Source organism: Cydia pomonella, chromosome 17, assembly GCF_033807575.1.
Source record: "Cydia pomonella isolate Wapato2018A chromosome 17, ilCydPomo1, whole genome shotgun sequence".
Classification (NCBI taxonomy): domain Eukaryota; kingdom Metazoa; phylum Arthropoda; class Insecta; order Lepidoptera; family Tortricidae; genus Cydia; species Cydia pomonella.
Window position 1 is genome coordinate 7,368,232 of NC_084719.1, and position 16,515 is coordinate 7,384,746.

The window sequence follows — 16,515 nt, forward strand, 5'->3', positions numbered from 1 at the left end:
GGGCTTTGGAAACTAATCAAATTTACAATTGTAAACGAAAATTTGAGCACTTGTGAATGGTTAAATATAATAAATGACCGATTTCATATTTTGTTTTTAAAGTTATATTGACAGTGTCTCACTTTTTACTACTAAGTTCTATTTTATTGTTAAGAAGTTATTTATTAACTTAAATTATAGATTTAGGAATACGTATTATGCAAAAAACTAGAAAAATATGCCATTTAACTGCCCTATACCAAACCGGATCCGGTCCGGCCGGATCCGGCCGAAATCAATCCGGTTTGCAATCCCTAGTCATGATGTATTCTATGTATTTGTATATTATATGTATCGTTGTCTCGTGGGACTTAGTCAAATTGTGTAAGTATGTCCCTTTAATATTTATTTTATTTTGTTTATACCATACACAAATAGTACCTATGTATTTTATGGTTCCGAATCTATAGGTGTGATCTGTGCATAACGGCGTGACGTCATGTTTCACTGCTTATCTGACACTCACAGACGGCTGTAATTGGACACTAAAGGTGACATTTGGATGTCCACTACAGCTGCATTTCTGTTGCGACATTACAGCTGCGCCGCTGTTGATTTCATTGATAGAATAAGTGACGGATTGAACATCAAATCGTAATGTGACGGCAAAGGTCACTCATTTAATAAAGCAAATCAACAGATAGACTGCTGGGGAAACGAAGTGCAAAATTACTTCAGCAAACGCGGCGCCATCGATAGACAGAAACGGACAACGAAGCATGGTTTTTGGTATCGGAGACCAGAGCCCTTAGTATAATTTATTCGATAGCCCAACGTGACGTACGGGATTTAGAAACAGCGCGCCAAGCGGGAAGTTTTGGAAACACAAAATCCCATACAAAATGAGACTTAACGCAAACGCGTACGTCACGTTTCGCTATCGAATAAATTTACACTAGGGGTACAGGAGTCACTTCGGGTCGTCACGCCACAGCAGTTTGAGTGTGTAAATTGACAGATACATCACCTGTATCAAGACCGTTGCAGTAATGTCGCAACAGTAAAGAAGCTACAGTTGCCACGCGAACGTCATCTTTAGAGGCAATTCTATTTTTTACCTAGCGATGGTATATTGCCATTCTAGGAAAATCATTTTCGCGAAAGTAAAGTCAAGAAAATAGAGGTTATAAAAAATTACATTGGACAGTGTTGCTGTTATAATAGGCGAGTTGATGCGCCTTAAATAACATTTCGTGTTATATGATAGGTCTTGGCTTATAAATCGAAACTCACGTCACGTATCGTATCTAACGTGCCTAACTTTAGTTAGATTTAAGCCACATTTTACAGTCTAAAAGTCAAGTGGAGTATCGTCTTAAAGAGTTTTAGTTTAAATAAGCAGGTTGATTCTGTATTCATTATTTTCCCAGTAAATACCGATTCTGCAATATTATTTGAATTAAACTATAAAACTTCATTGTAAGTTACAACGCACATCTGCCAATCAACTGCCTTCCTAACTTACCCCCTTTTTACTTCCCTGAACCGTTAAGAACATAAATCTTTTCCCACCAAACATTTTTTTCACTTGTCCAACCCCTGGGCCTTCCTACTCCGAAGTAAAACTAATAACGTTTCGCTATCCTTTACTAAAGTTAGGGAATAAAAGAGATAGTGATGTCGAAACGCGGCTAGAGAATATCGATAAGTAGAAAATAGGGTCCTCCCAAAAGGACGTGGCCATCATACTAAAGTTAGCCAGTCATTAAAATCAACTTTGCTGATGTAGTTCAAATCCCTGTGGATTTACTCGGTAGAAGTTTGTTTATTATATAGAACGTTGCTTTTAGTTTCTGAGGGCATTATTTCTTTGAGTATTGGGTAGATATTAGATGTCTATGATCGTTCACTCGCAGTAATAACTTGCACAACGAAGCGCGCAAAAATAATATGACAGCATCATAAGGTTCTACAAACAAGATGCCTCAAATATATGTAGTGTGCCCTTTGTTGTGTTAGATATTTGTACTAAATATAATGTAGTGAAAAAAAGGAATTATTAAGAAACCATCTTATAAACTAATCGCGTGAACAATATCTCTTGGCATATCGAAACCGATATATGACCGATATATATAGAAGCCTGGCGTTTGATGTTCACACTTTTTTTTTTATACTACGTCGGTGGAAAACAAGCATACGGCCCGCCTGATGGTAAGCAGCATCCGTAGCCTATGTACGCTTGCAACTCCAGAAGAGTTACATGCGCGTTGCCGACCCTAACCCCCTCCCGCCCCTCGTTGAGCTCTGGCAACCTTACTCACCGGCAGGAACACAACACTATGAGTAGGGTCTAGTGTTATTTGGCTGCGATTTTCTGTAAGGTGGAGGTACTTCCACAGTCGGGCTCTGCTCTAGATTTGGAATGACATCCGCTGTGCTGTGCCCTACCACACAGAGCGAGATGACATTTTTCAATGCCCATACCTCTCTTAATACTGACATTTAATGGCTTGACATTTATTATACTTACCTAAAAAAATCCTAAAAAATAAATTGAGTTTTTAGTCGACGACGACGAAAAACTGCCTGTATTGATTCCGTACCCTTATTGATTCCGTTCAGAATAAGAAACTCTTCAAACCAACCAAATTGTATCCAAATCTAACGAAAAAAATCAACAACAAAATAAAATCGGTCCGTTATCAAACCAACATCAGAATTTTGAAATTCTAATGCCATGCCTCGTCAACTCGAAACATCTTTAAGCCAAACTTGTTAAACCAATAATCCGTACTTTGGAAGAGATAATCATATTCCTGTACTTGTTTAAATTTCCATCTTTATCTCTGGGCGGACTCGGGCACGCGAATTTTGATTAGACCTTCAAAGGTTTCTGCTACATTTATTCGGGAAGTTAGTTCTGGATTGAGTTTGGAAGTTTTGTTTGAGCCCTTACCATGATGTATTTATTGGCTGCGTGTGCAACAGAAGTGCTGGTTTGGCGGTTGTGTGACCCATCAAGTAACAAATTTGATGATTTGATTCATTTACCAATACTACGTTTACGTTTCACGCTCTTGCTTTTACTGATATTAATAAAAAAATGCAATTTTTTCATTTTATTCATAGTTTTTTAAAGCCCATTTTTTCCAGCGAACTGGCAACATATCAAAATTCAACAGAATCCACAACCCAGCAAACTTGAAATAACTCTTGAAAACTACAACCTACTTATGAGACCAGTATGACTACGAAACTACACCACTTCACACCTGCGCATTATAAATATATCACACTAGTCATGGCTGATGGCATTCTCAAGTAGAACATTTTCATCATGTTTTAGTAAAACAATTTTTTTTAACGTTGCCTAACCAACTCCAGCGGTGGCACTATGGTTCCATTTTTATCACTTGTTACTATGCCCGCCACTTTCGCGCTTACATACTTGTTAGAACGTGACAGGCATGGTGACAAATGATAAAGAGCCGACCATCTTAGCCATACAGTCTTCTTCTTCTTCTGTTAAAAATGCCTTCCATTACATTTATGATGATTTCACCATTGTCAAAACTGTGCTCGCAGAGCATGCTCTCATGAACGTCATGACGTTGTTCGGTAGTTGCTTTTAGTAAAATGATAGCTGGACTTTAGCCACGATAAAATACCCGGTGTTGACTAAAATAATCAATTAATAATTAACACGTTTTATGATTAATTATTCATAAGCCTAACACGTTTACGTTAGTTCACTGCATAGTAGGTAAGCTATCAATATATTATTTACATTTTAAAACAATATCAATGGGCAAAACCGATAAAAAATAATATCCTCGAGATAACTTCTCATTTTGAAGTTCAACTGAAAATCCCAATACCAAAGAATTTGATTTTTGAGCCTGTTCGGTTTAATTTAAACATAAAACTATCTTTATGTTTAAATTAATACGGGCCAATTTTTTAATTCCAACTGCTCGATTTCGTGTATTTCGTTCAATTCTATTTCCACTATTAGGCATTTAAATTCAACTAATAGAATTGAAAGCGAGTGATCAATACCACTAGATTTCCAATTTTATCGCTTGTATATCAATAATAGTATTCCGCCATTTTCCAAGTTTTTAAAGTGACTAAAAATAAAATTTTAATTTTATATTACGACCTACCATTGGTAGGGGTCCCGTTAAGTTCACGGCGAGCTCGGGGACAAATCGCGATCCTCCCAGGAGAGGTACGTGACGCATTTGGATCTTATGGGAATTGACAGACTTGTAGTGACAAATTATTGGTGTAACAAAGGAGAAAATAACCTAAGATAAACGACATATGGCCCGATTTGAACTATTAAGATATGTCAAATATTAGGTCTAGATACGATTTGGATCGGATATCTTAGTGTCAAAAGTGAGGTATCGAATCAGGCCGAAAAGGTAGTTTCTTGACTTGTGCGGTTCAAAAATAATTTCCTCTCACGAACGCTCCGGCTGTGGAATGAGGTCCCTGCCGAGATTTTCTCGAGGTACTACAAGTATAGGGTTCTTCAAAAAAAGAAGTGTACAGGTGTTTAAATGGTCGGCAACGCGCATATAACACTTCTGGAGTTGCAGGCGTTCATATGCTACGGTGACCGCTTATTATCAGTCGGGACATGTACTTGCCACAGACGTTGTACAGTTGAGTTCAATAAATTCATTTCACTTTATTGCAATGGATTGAGTTGAATAAATGTATACATTTACGAGTATAAACTCGACTCTAGAAAAAAAAACATTTTGATAAAATCTTACACTTGCTGGCTATTATAAATATGTTATCTTTTTATTTTCATATAGAGGTATGTAAATAAATAAATTATCACTTTGAAGCTCCAAAGACGTTGAAATTCGAAATTAATATTCTTCAAATGTAGTTCTATAAATTCAACCCTTAGGATTAAAAGTTTAAAATGATTTTAACTATTGACGACTTCTACATTGACTAAATCTCAGGCTGGTATATAAGTAGGTACTTATATAATAACGTAGTAGGACCAAATGTGTATTACAATTAGAATACACATTTGTAGTAGTCTGACTTAACACTGTTCTTGTACAAACTATTTTAATTGCTGACATGTAAAATTCTTATATTTTACCAATAAACGAGTATCAGTTGGAGTATACACTCCGTTTTAATCTGATTAGAAACTTTCTCGATAGAGTCTGTGCGGAAAGAGAAGAGTCGTAGTGTATTGGATCCCATACATTTCACGACTCTTCTCTTATACTTTCTCAAACAAATAAAATTCATTCTGAATTAGTTTCAACATTCAACAACAAGGTTCAAACTAATAATAGGAAAGTTTTGTATTAGGCCCTACGTGAAATACTAATATAAAAAGCGCAGCCGTACTTTTTACAACTACCCTGATTTCAAAATCGCCACTTCACAGCAAAGCAATTGTCAGCGAAGCCTAAAACAATGGCGAGTTTTAACCCAGGTATAACAAAGAGGTTCGTTAGGCCAACGGCCGAATTGCGGCTATTTTCGGATTTGGAATCTGTTAAAAACCAGTGGGAACCGGATCTCACGCGTTTTCGGGCATCGACTGCGCTTGCAGTTTAAGTTTTATTTTGTGCCTTTGGGCAGTTTGCGATAGTCTTCATCGAAACCTGATATAATTTTTTTAAATGTCCATGGGCACATTATCATATTGAACCCTATTTGAACCCGCATAATATGTAGCCTGATGTAAATTGCAACTAACACACCACACTAAATTGCTCTGCCTTACAGCGTCTGTATTACATGTAATAAATTATTATAATGGTGCGTATAACGGAACGTTACCCTATCAACTTCTGTATTCTTTTTGGAACATACAAATTCTAAATTCCCTTTTCAAATTCAAATCTTTCTTGGAATTCTTTTCGCAGGTTTCATTTTCAGTCCGATCCTAAACTTTGGTCTAACACAACAGTAACAGACATAAGAAGACGTTCAACACAACAAGAAGATGAAACATAAATACTAAGTTAAATTAAAATCACATAATTAAAATGAAGCATCGTTCACGCAACGCTGCATCAGTCTGGTCCAACCATACCTTGGCTGAACATTACAGCTGCATACTCGTATACATCTAGCGCCAACGGTAGCTACACGAACTAAAAGGCGATCTTATCTCTTATTGTAAAGCTATCAGAGAATGGTAGATACTTTTGACGCATAGTCTGATCCGCTACTTATGATGCCTACTGTATTACAGTGCCAGTCTAACACTTTGAAGGGTTCCGTACCCAAAAGGTAAAAAGGACCCTATTACTAAGACTCCGCTGTCCGTCCGTCTGTCTGTCTCTCTGTCCGTGTGTCACCAGGCTGTATCTAATGAACCGTGATAGCTAAACAGTTGAAATTTTCACAAATGATGTATTTCTGTTGCAGCTATAACAGCAAATATTAAAAAGGAACCCCCTAAAATGGTGGGTAAGACCGACTCGGGTTTTTTACGACTAAAAGGTCAACGAAAATGTAAGGGTTGATCTGTGATTTATTACCGCAAACTTCGACATATAAAGGTGCAAAGTTGGGCCGAGTTAACAAGTAGCGCGGGTTCCGTAGGTAAACCACGACGGTACCCTTATAATTCCTGTGACCTCCGTAGTTGGGAATTAAATGGCGTCTCAGTTTGGGTAAAGTTGGATCTTGTGCGGGTTGAAAATTGATGGTGGGACTGATAGAAAACGTTTTAGTTAGTTTTGTCGCGCGTACCTTGACATTGGAATATTCTTTTGAACTTGGAATTCGTTTACTGTTAATAAATCAATACATACTAACGTATTTTTTAGGGTTCCGTAGCCAAATGGCAAAAAACGGAACCCTTATAGATTCGTCATGTCCGTCTGTCTGTCCGATTCTGTCACAGCCACTTTTTTCCGAAACTATAAAAGCTATACTGTTCAAACTTGGTAAGTAGATGTATTCTATGAACCGCATTATGATGTTCACACAAAAATAGAAAAAAAACAATAAATTTTGGGGGTTCCCCATACTTAGAACTGAAACTCAAAAAATCTTTTTTCATCAAACTCATACGTGTGGGGTATCTATGGATAGGTCTTTAAAAATGATATTGAGGTTTCTAATATCATTTTTTTCTAAACTGAAAAGTTTGCGCGAGAGACACTTCCAAAGTGGTAAAAAGTGTGTCCCCCCCCCCCCGTAACTTCTAAAATAACAGAATGAAAAATCTAAAAAAAATATATGATATACATTGCCATGCAAACTTCCACCGAAAATTGGTTCGAACGAGATCTAGTAAGTAGTTTTTTTTTAATACGTCATAAAAATTTAAAATAAAAATTTTTTTCATCAAACCCATACGTGTGGGGTATCTATGGATAGGTCTTCAAAAATGATATTTAGGTTTCTAATATCATTTTTTTCTAAACTGAATAGTTTGCGCGAGAGACACTTCCAAAGTGAAAAAATGTGTGTCCCCCCCCCCTGTAACTTCTAAAATAACAGAATGAAAAATCTAAAAAAAATATATGATATACATTGCCATGCAAACTTCCACCGAAAATTGGTTTGAACGAGATCTAGTGAATAGTTTTTTTTTAATACGTCAATAAATTAAAAAAAAAATTTTTTCATCAAACCCATACGTGTGGGGTATCTATGGATAGGTCTTCAAAAATGATATTTAGGTTCCTAACATCATTTTTTTCTAAACTGAATAGTTTGCGCGAGAGACAGTTCCAAAGTGGTAAAATGTGTGTCCAAAGTGGTAAAATGTTGAACAAGATCTAGCAAGTAGATTTTTTTTTAATACGTCTTAAATGGTACGGAACCCTTCATGCGCGAGTCCGACTCGCACTTGGCCGCTTTTTTCTATTCATTGCGAGATGTACATTCGGCATCTAAAGTAGACGGCTACGCATCAACAATACATGATTATTTCTACATGAAGAACGATTATATTGTAACAGATATGTGCCTTGATAGGTACTTTGTGCGTTGAAACCGTAATTGTGAAGATATTTATGCTATTTTGAAGGTGGCAGATACTTTAGGGAGGTAGGTACGTTGTTCCATTCTCTACTATCTATGCATGCTCAACACTGCACAGTCCACACACACACACACGCGCGCGCGCGCGCGCACACACACACACACGCACACACACACACACACACACGCACACGCACGCACGCACACACACACACACACACACACACACACACACACACACACACACACACACACACACACACACACACGCACACGCACACCAGTTTACGAGTACAATCTATAAATGTATTAAATGTCATCTATCATAATGAAAAAAATAAAAATCAAGTCTGGTCAACGTGGGACTCTTCACATATTAAATACGAAATTGTAATAGGTACACATTGACACATAGGTAATAGGAATCAAGGTTAACGGATATCCCTTATTTGCTTTTAAAAACCATCAGTAGAACCTCGATAACATGAATCTCAAAGAAAATGCCAAAATTTTGTTTCGAGGTGTCGTATTGTAGTATAAATGAGTGGTGGCCAAAGTACGGCCCGACGCCGATCCTATAAAATAATTTGGCATTGGCCCACGATAATCGCAAATAAAAATGCATACACTTTTGCTGCTATTCTGGCCCTCCTTTTAAATCACTTAAACTTTCTACCCCCGCATTAAGAAAGTTATAAAGGTTATTTTAAAATATCGATCAACTAAATGATTTAAAACTAATCGAATAAATAATACTTATACCCACTTTTTTCTTCGCATCATTCTTTATTTTATAGCTTTTGGGGCTTAAGCCGATCGAAAATTAACCATTTATTTGGATTAGGGTTTGTTCGACTTAAATTGTTACGGGGTAACCGTTTCAACTGAGTTAAGCCTAATAAACCAAATGTGATTGGGTTAGGGTTTCAATAGGGTTTTTTAAAGGGTTATGAAGCGGTTTCTATTGACTTAATTTAACCACTTATTGGTCTGCCGGCCGGCACGTGTCCGGAGCAAACCTGTGCAGCAAAATATTATTCGTAGAACTCCAATCAAAAATAAGGCGTATCCGTATTAAAATTTTGCCCAATATTGTTTGCATTCAATGCTGAATAACTTATTGACCCTATAGGATAGGGTTTTGACTTAACTTGATTAACTCATAGGAACGAAGTTCGGGTTTTTCAAATAAGAATGAATCGAGGAGCTATGTTAATAGGGATCAATATACTTTGCGTTGAGTATGTAACCGCTTACCGCCAATAACCCTAAACAGGGTTCTGATTGGGTATTGAGTTAACTCGAATTAATTTCAATATTCGGTTAGTTGTTTAAGCAATAAGCCGTTGATAAGCTAAACATGAATGACATGGTTTCTCAAAGCCAGTGTTATAAAACCCCGCTTAAAAACCCTTATAATGGTAAACGGTTCCTGTCTCTGGTCATCTGTCGTCTCAGTCAGTCTTCTTTCAGGTCCTGGAAGATTTTATGAGCGTTGGCCCTAGAGTCTCTACTACGTACGCGTGGTTGTTTGTTAGAACAGAGGGCCTACCGAGAACCACGTTCGACGTGTTGCCCCTCTGTCGCACTTGTAAATTCATACGTAAGTGTGACAGGAAGGCAATACATCGAACGTGGTTCACGGTAGGCCCTCAGGATATTGGCGACGCTTTAGGGTTTCAGCCGCTGCCTCCGCCGCTAGGCCTGAGAGGGTATCAACTTAGAGAATTTTTTTTAGGTTTTTCTTCGTATTAAAAAGGTATCTATGGTTTATTTATTACAGTTTTAATTTACGAAGATAATACCAATAAAATATCGTATATTACATAAAGGTGTACTACTAGATTTTTTTATTTTTTTCGAGTTACAGAGATTCGTTAGTTGTAAGTTCGTGATATACAAGGTGACGAGAGAATAATAGAATACGTATAGTTGAGTAGTTAAAAATTGTAGTAAATCATCGTTATCTACATCGTCTTAATGAGGTTAAATGTTTTGAGCTGTAAAGGGTGGGAAGGGTGGAGCGTTTTTTTTTCGTGTTAACGAAGGTTTGACCTTATCGAGGATCTAGTTATCGTGGTTCCACTGTATAATGTAAATGTACTAAATAAGTAAGATGTAAAATGTCTGAGCAATCATCCAATTTAACAATTAGCTGACTCACATGAAAGACTTGTCCATTTGTACTTTAATTTATGGACTAAGTACTAAATTACTGGCATGCTTCCTATCCCTTTATTTGAAAATGTGGACCAATAAAATAAGTAGGTATTATATTATGGTCTACTCAATGATTCAGCCAGATTTGCTAAGGATATTGCAACAGACCAAAACTACGCTGGGAGTGCTATTGGGCCGATTTCTATTATTTCTATTACTATCGATTTTCATTTATTAGATTTGGATAAAATTTGTCTGGTTTGAAGTAACAAAAAATGTATGTATGTACCCATTTTTCCGTGTATGTATGTAACCATACGTTTTAGTAACTTAGAAGAAGATTTTTAGGACATACATACAGATTTTACATTTTAAGAAATTTAACCATCTTCATTAGGACGCAATTGAGAGGTAAACATCTATATTTTTAACGCATTTTTGCCGCTAGGGGCGCTAGTGTAGACGGAGGTCTTTCAAAATGTTTGAGGATTACAAGCTTTATTATAACTAATTTTCACTCCTTATTCGTAATTGGTATAAGTAAATCTTTTTTTATTTTTGATTATTCATGGTAAACATTAGTCAGTTCAATGAATATTAGTAGTTTAAAAAAAGTGCCTACTAAAATAAATGCAACATTAAACAGGTTTAAAAAACGGCAAATTTAGACATTAAAATACTTTTGTGTAGCTTAGAACTTTTTTTGCAAGCTTTTATCTGCGGTAACCGTGTAGTCCAAGGTCTTCATTGATAACTTTTTTTAGGGAGCTTCTCTTCACAGACATCTGTATTGCCAACAACTTTTGCTTCCGGACGGGGTTTCTTGCAATTCTCGCCTTCACTGCCTTTATTAGAGCTTGGGTCCGAACGGTGCGTGGTCTTCCAGACCTGTTGCGGTCATCGAACCGCTGAGTACTATTGTATCTATTAATTGAGCGATAATCAAATTGTTTGTTGATTTTTAGGTTTTCAAGCAACTTCAAAATCATGTTTGGCGGGTGCCCACATTTGTGCAACGCAATTACTGCGATACGATTCTCTTTTAGGCCCCAATTCATTATAGATACGACGAGATAAGCGTTATGTGTAGTATATAATTATAGCTCACAAATCCACCACAATATGTCATTTTATTTTTTCGGTAGCATTTGTTTTAACGGAAATAAAGACGTTGCACATCGAATAACAGAACTTAGTAACCAACTAGGTAGTTTCACCTTCCCGTTAATCAAATCTTGCAAGTTAAATTTGATCCACTTCCCGGTTTCCGATTGATCTGAAATTTTGCATGCATATGTAAGTCAGGTGACAATGCAATATTATGGTACCATCGAGCTGATCTGATAATGGAGACAGGAGGTGGCCATAGGAACTCTGTGATAAAACAACGTAACCTAATTGTGTTTGGGGTTTTTAGAATGAGCTCGATGAGTATTAGTCTCCTGTCTAAAAAAAGTACAGTCAGCGATAAAAGCTTGTAACAAAAATAATTTTTTTGCCAAAAACTTTTTTTTAAATAAGCATAGCTGAATTTCGGGGAGCTGTTTTTCTCTACCACCATCTACAGTGGCGCCATCTGATGAGTACAAAAACGGTAGCCCTCATTAAACTACATTGTTTGACGTTCATAATGTCAATTTTACGCTATTAATTACGCTCTAACGCCATTAACTAAACCGTTACAGCTCGAAATCAGTGATAGAGTGGAAAGAGTTAAAAATGACTACGATAAAATGAATCACGATATTTAATTTTTAAAATTGTTTAAATTAAAAAAAAAACATTTATTAGATTTTTAATTACATATCAGTTTAACTAAACGTTCTAGTAAAATAATGTTCAATACGTGACAGGTTATATTTACCCTGTAAATATGTACAATAAAAACAAATACTTACATCCCTACTGATAATCTAATCCATATCAATATTAGTAACTGACAATTAAAATCAAATAGCAGTTATCTACAGCACAGCAGATAAAAATAGAGTCGTCCCGCTCAAACGCTCCCTAAATCACATTAAAGACATTCCCTATCTTTGTCTCAAACAGAAATCGTACGACTTTCGAAGCGAGTAGGTTATTAGTTATTCTTAACGCTGCACTACTGTTTCACGTTTTGTTCCGATAACGCGTGTGTATTTTTGTTTTAGTTACGTGTTTTGATCGGAAAAAAATATCGTTTATTAAAAAAAACACTGTGTGTTGAGGAACGGTTGTACGCATGTGCGTTGCAGATGTCAATATGCATACTGGCAGTCGGCAACATGTTAGCTAGCGCGTGTATTTTACTTCATTTTAATTAAAATAAATAAAGACTAATTTTGTGTTCAAGATGAGTAAAGAGTCTGCAATAGATTTGGACCGGATTTTGAAGCAGTTGGGCCCGTTCGGAAAGTACAATATTGTAAACTATGCGTTGTTATTGTTCCCGATTTATTTGGCGGGAATGTACGGTTCTGTGTTTGTTTTCGAGGCCAGCGATATAAATTACAGGTATGATTATTATAAATAGAAAATTAATAGAAACCATAAGTTTAAACTACATTATTTAATAGGAAGTAAATGTTTCATCATAAATGCCACTTTCCGTATATAATTTCTAATTCTGAATATTGAAATAATATTTTTTTCTAAAAATAATATCAGTTTCATTCATAAAACTCTTTCGTACGACCTTTTTGAGTATAAAATATCGTAAATTTAGGTTATATTTTATCAAACCACGCCACACCGGCGACCAAGAGCGCATGCGTGGAACATCGAAAGACCCTCAGCCAAGGGTCTGACACAGTTATTTTTGCGACTACTCGCGTCACTCATGTCGGTAATGTATATGAAAATAGTATTGAGGATTATGTGTACCAATTTTGGCCAATGGTATTGATAAGTTTGTCAATGCCCTTGGCCTAGTTTTCACCCCTGATTTGCATTGAAGTAACTGTCTCCTATCAGTCAAACACGATCAAAAATGGTTAGTAAGATCCGGTTTACTAAAACACATACTCGTATTATATATACCTATTTACCTATTATTTTAGTTATTGAGTCTATTTTTTTTTTCGATTTCCTGTATACCAGTAATGAGATGGTATAGACAAATCCTGTAAAATAAGTGTTTATCATCAGGTTTTAAACACTGGCAATATTTTACCATATACAAGAGCCTTTGATTTTTCATTGGTTTTTATTTATTTTAAAATTAATGAACATGTAGACTGATTTTTTCAATTGTAATTGCATTTGTACCTATTTGTAACGATATAAATTAATACTGTACCACAATTATATAAAATGATATATTTTTTGTTAATTTTTTCCATGTCTACAAGTATATGACTTTTTGATTAAAGTAGGTACATACTTAAATATATTATTATTATATGTGCAATGGGTTTACCTGAAAACGTAAATACTTATAAAATGTAATTTTTAGTAATGTAATTACTTTTAAATAAAACTAATGTATTTTTTTGCTACTTGACATGTAAAATATTATTTTTTACCAATAAATGATATCTATCTATCTAATGGCGCCATACTTCCCATAACTGGAGCAAAAAAACATAGTTTTTATTTGGTAATAATATTGAAACCATTTGCAGTATCTTTTATTAAATACATTGAAAAAATAATGTGCTTTTGTATCTAGTGTGTACTTTGTAATTATATATACAGTTTCTATTTGTGAGTTCCTGTAATTGGCTCTGTACTACTATCAAAAAAGTTTAATGTATTTTTTAAAGCTGTTGGAATTCCTTGTATAAATAAATAAATAAATAAAATAAATAAATAATGAACGAATAGGACATTCAACTTTTATCGCATAAAGTGGTAGACATTTTACAGGTGCCGAGAAAACATCAAAAAACTCTAAATTTTCTCTTAAATGTCCCATGACTGGTACCGTTAACATAATACGCAGTTAAAATATCCGAAATAAACGCATTGTCCCCACTGAATATCCTAAATACTGATTAGAAAAAATAATCTCGCATAAGTTAGAGTCAGGGTACCCCTAAGTTAAAAATAATATAATAGCAGCAGAGCAATCTTGTTGCTTCACCCCTCGTGCTAATAATATTATACGAGCTAATCATCGGCTGAGAATACGTTTGTGCCATATGTATTTTTGAGCAAAATCGGTTTTTATTGATTCCAAAAATAACAAAAAATAAGCTGTAATTGACAATAATCAGTTAAAAAAATATATTTTTCAAAAATGTTGTGCCATATTTTACTATAGGATATGACACTCTGTTAACAGAAAATTATCACAAAAATTGTGACATAGCTAAAACTTTGTGTCATTTACGTATACGTTTATACATTATACGTTTAACATTTACTCATCCAAAACGCATATGGTAGTTATAAAATGAGCCGTTTCCAAGCAAAAAGTCCCACTTTGTCGCTTGCCTTAAGGAAGCTTGAACAGATTATTCGTGTAAAGATACAATAAAACCTCATCCTTATGGTAAGTGACGAAGTGGGACCTTTGACTAAATTTCGACACAAATGCTTTTCTTTCATGATTCCCACTATTTTCAAAATGTACCTAAATGATAAAAAAGTTGAAAATAATTTTCTTTTGCTTCTTTTCGCTCTCTTGGAAACCAATGTAAGTGGCGTATGGTACAAAACGTATTCTCTCCGTAATATTGAGCGTTGCGAGTGCTTCAAGGCACGACGCTTAACCCTTTAACGGGCAAGGCTGAAAAAATCCTCAATTCTAGTCTCATCGCCAATCTACACTACTAAAAATACTACACAAGAAAACAAAAAGATGATATTGATATTGCCATATAAAGGGTACAACAACTTTGGCACCGAGCGAGTGAAACACAACATTTTTTCACAACACCAACTCGAGGAAAATACTAACCGTAAAACATTACAAGTCAAATCCAAATGAACGCTATCAAATATTTCGGTTTAAGAATAAGAATAAGAATAAGAATAAGAATAAGAAAATATTTATTGCCACAAAAAAAAACCTTATCAACAAAGTACAATATAATAACCTTAAATACTAAATACAAATTAATTAGAAAGATAGGTACTTCGACATTTAATACCTGATGATTGGGCAATGGGCTCCAATCTCAGCATATGCCAAGCAGAGGGCCTAGCGCTGGTTTTCAGACTGGACCCTTGAGATCGGTCGGTCGCAGGTTAACAAATTTCTGTGCTTTGCTAGGCTCTACAAATATAAAATCAAAACAAAAGTAAAATATATATAAGTGAAAAAAAAAATAAAAAAAATGTGTGCTCCTGTATGTGCGCGCGTGTGTGTATGTGTGTGTGTGTGTGTGTGTGTGTGTGCGTGTGTGCGTGTGTGCGTGTGTATGTCTGTGTGGGTGTGGTATTTTGTATTTATGGGTTATGTATGCAACTGCCAAATTTCGTGCCTTCAGGAGGGAGAAAAAAATCTGCTCTGCATATCAAGTAGATACATTTTGACTAACCGCCTGTATTTTAATAGTCCCATCGGTTCCCGTATGGGTGGTGGCAGGTCATTCCAGATCTTTGCAGCAGCAAATTTAAAGCTCCCTCTAAAGAATGCCGTCTTGTGCGTAGGTATCGCAAGTTTCGTGCATCTCCTTAGCGATTTGCTGCGTGTATCATTGACCCATTTTAGTTTTTCAAACAGGTAGCAAGGTCTTTGAAACTCCAATACTTTCCGAACCGCGCAGGCTAGATGCAGTTTTCTCCTGTTGTCCATATTGAGCTGCTTTCTTTCGTTTAAGAATGGCGTGATATGCGTTCGTTTGGGGACGTCGTAGCAGAATCGAACACACGCATTTTGTACACGCTGTATGGACTTTTTCGTTTGTACCAGGAGTCTCGGCCCATATACTATGTCCGCGTAATTGAATTGGGAAAGTATTAGAGATTCAACCAGAATTTCTCTGACTTTTATCGAAAGATACTTACGAATCCCGTATAGTACTTTAAGCCGATAGAAGGCATTTCTAATTTTTAAGTTAACGTGCTCTATGTATCGAAGCTGTCCATCCATTATTATACCCAAATTCTGTGCTTTCTCTACTTGGGGTACTGTTTCGGCTCCGATTGCAATTTTTGGACATTGCTCCTTAATTTTTAAACATTGCCATTTGTTCCCCACTACTAGAAACTGCGATTTAGTTGGGTTTAAAACGAGATTGTTTTTTCGCGACCAGTCCGCCACTATTTCCAAGTCTTCATTAATTTTATCCACAGAATTCTCAACGTTGCTTGGCGAAAATGAGTGATAGATTTGGGTATCGTCCGCATATAGGTGTGCGTTGCAGTACTTAAGATTTTTGATTAAATCGGCAGTATACAAAATAAAAAGCAATGGACTTAAAATTGATCCCTGGGGTGTGCCGCGGCCGA

The 16,515-nt window shown here is 35.9% G+C and overlaps 1 protein-coding gene across 1 annotated transcript in view; it reads left to right on the plus strand.

Annotated features, from left to right (window-relative positions):
- Positions 1-12,215: 12,215 nt before the first annotated feature.
- LOC133526907 (organic cation transporter protein-like) overlaps positions 12,216-16,515 on the plus strand; it is a 39,400-nt gene continuing 35,100 nt past the window's right edge. Inside the window, exon 1 of the mRNA XM_061863764.1 lies at positions 12,216-12,630. Within this exon, the coding sequence (XP_061719748.1) occupies positions 12,470-12,630 (161 nt within the window). The 5' untranslated portion in view covers positions 12,216-12,469. The remainder of the gene's footprint in view (positions 12,631-16,515) is intronic.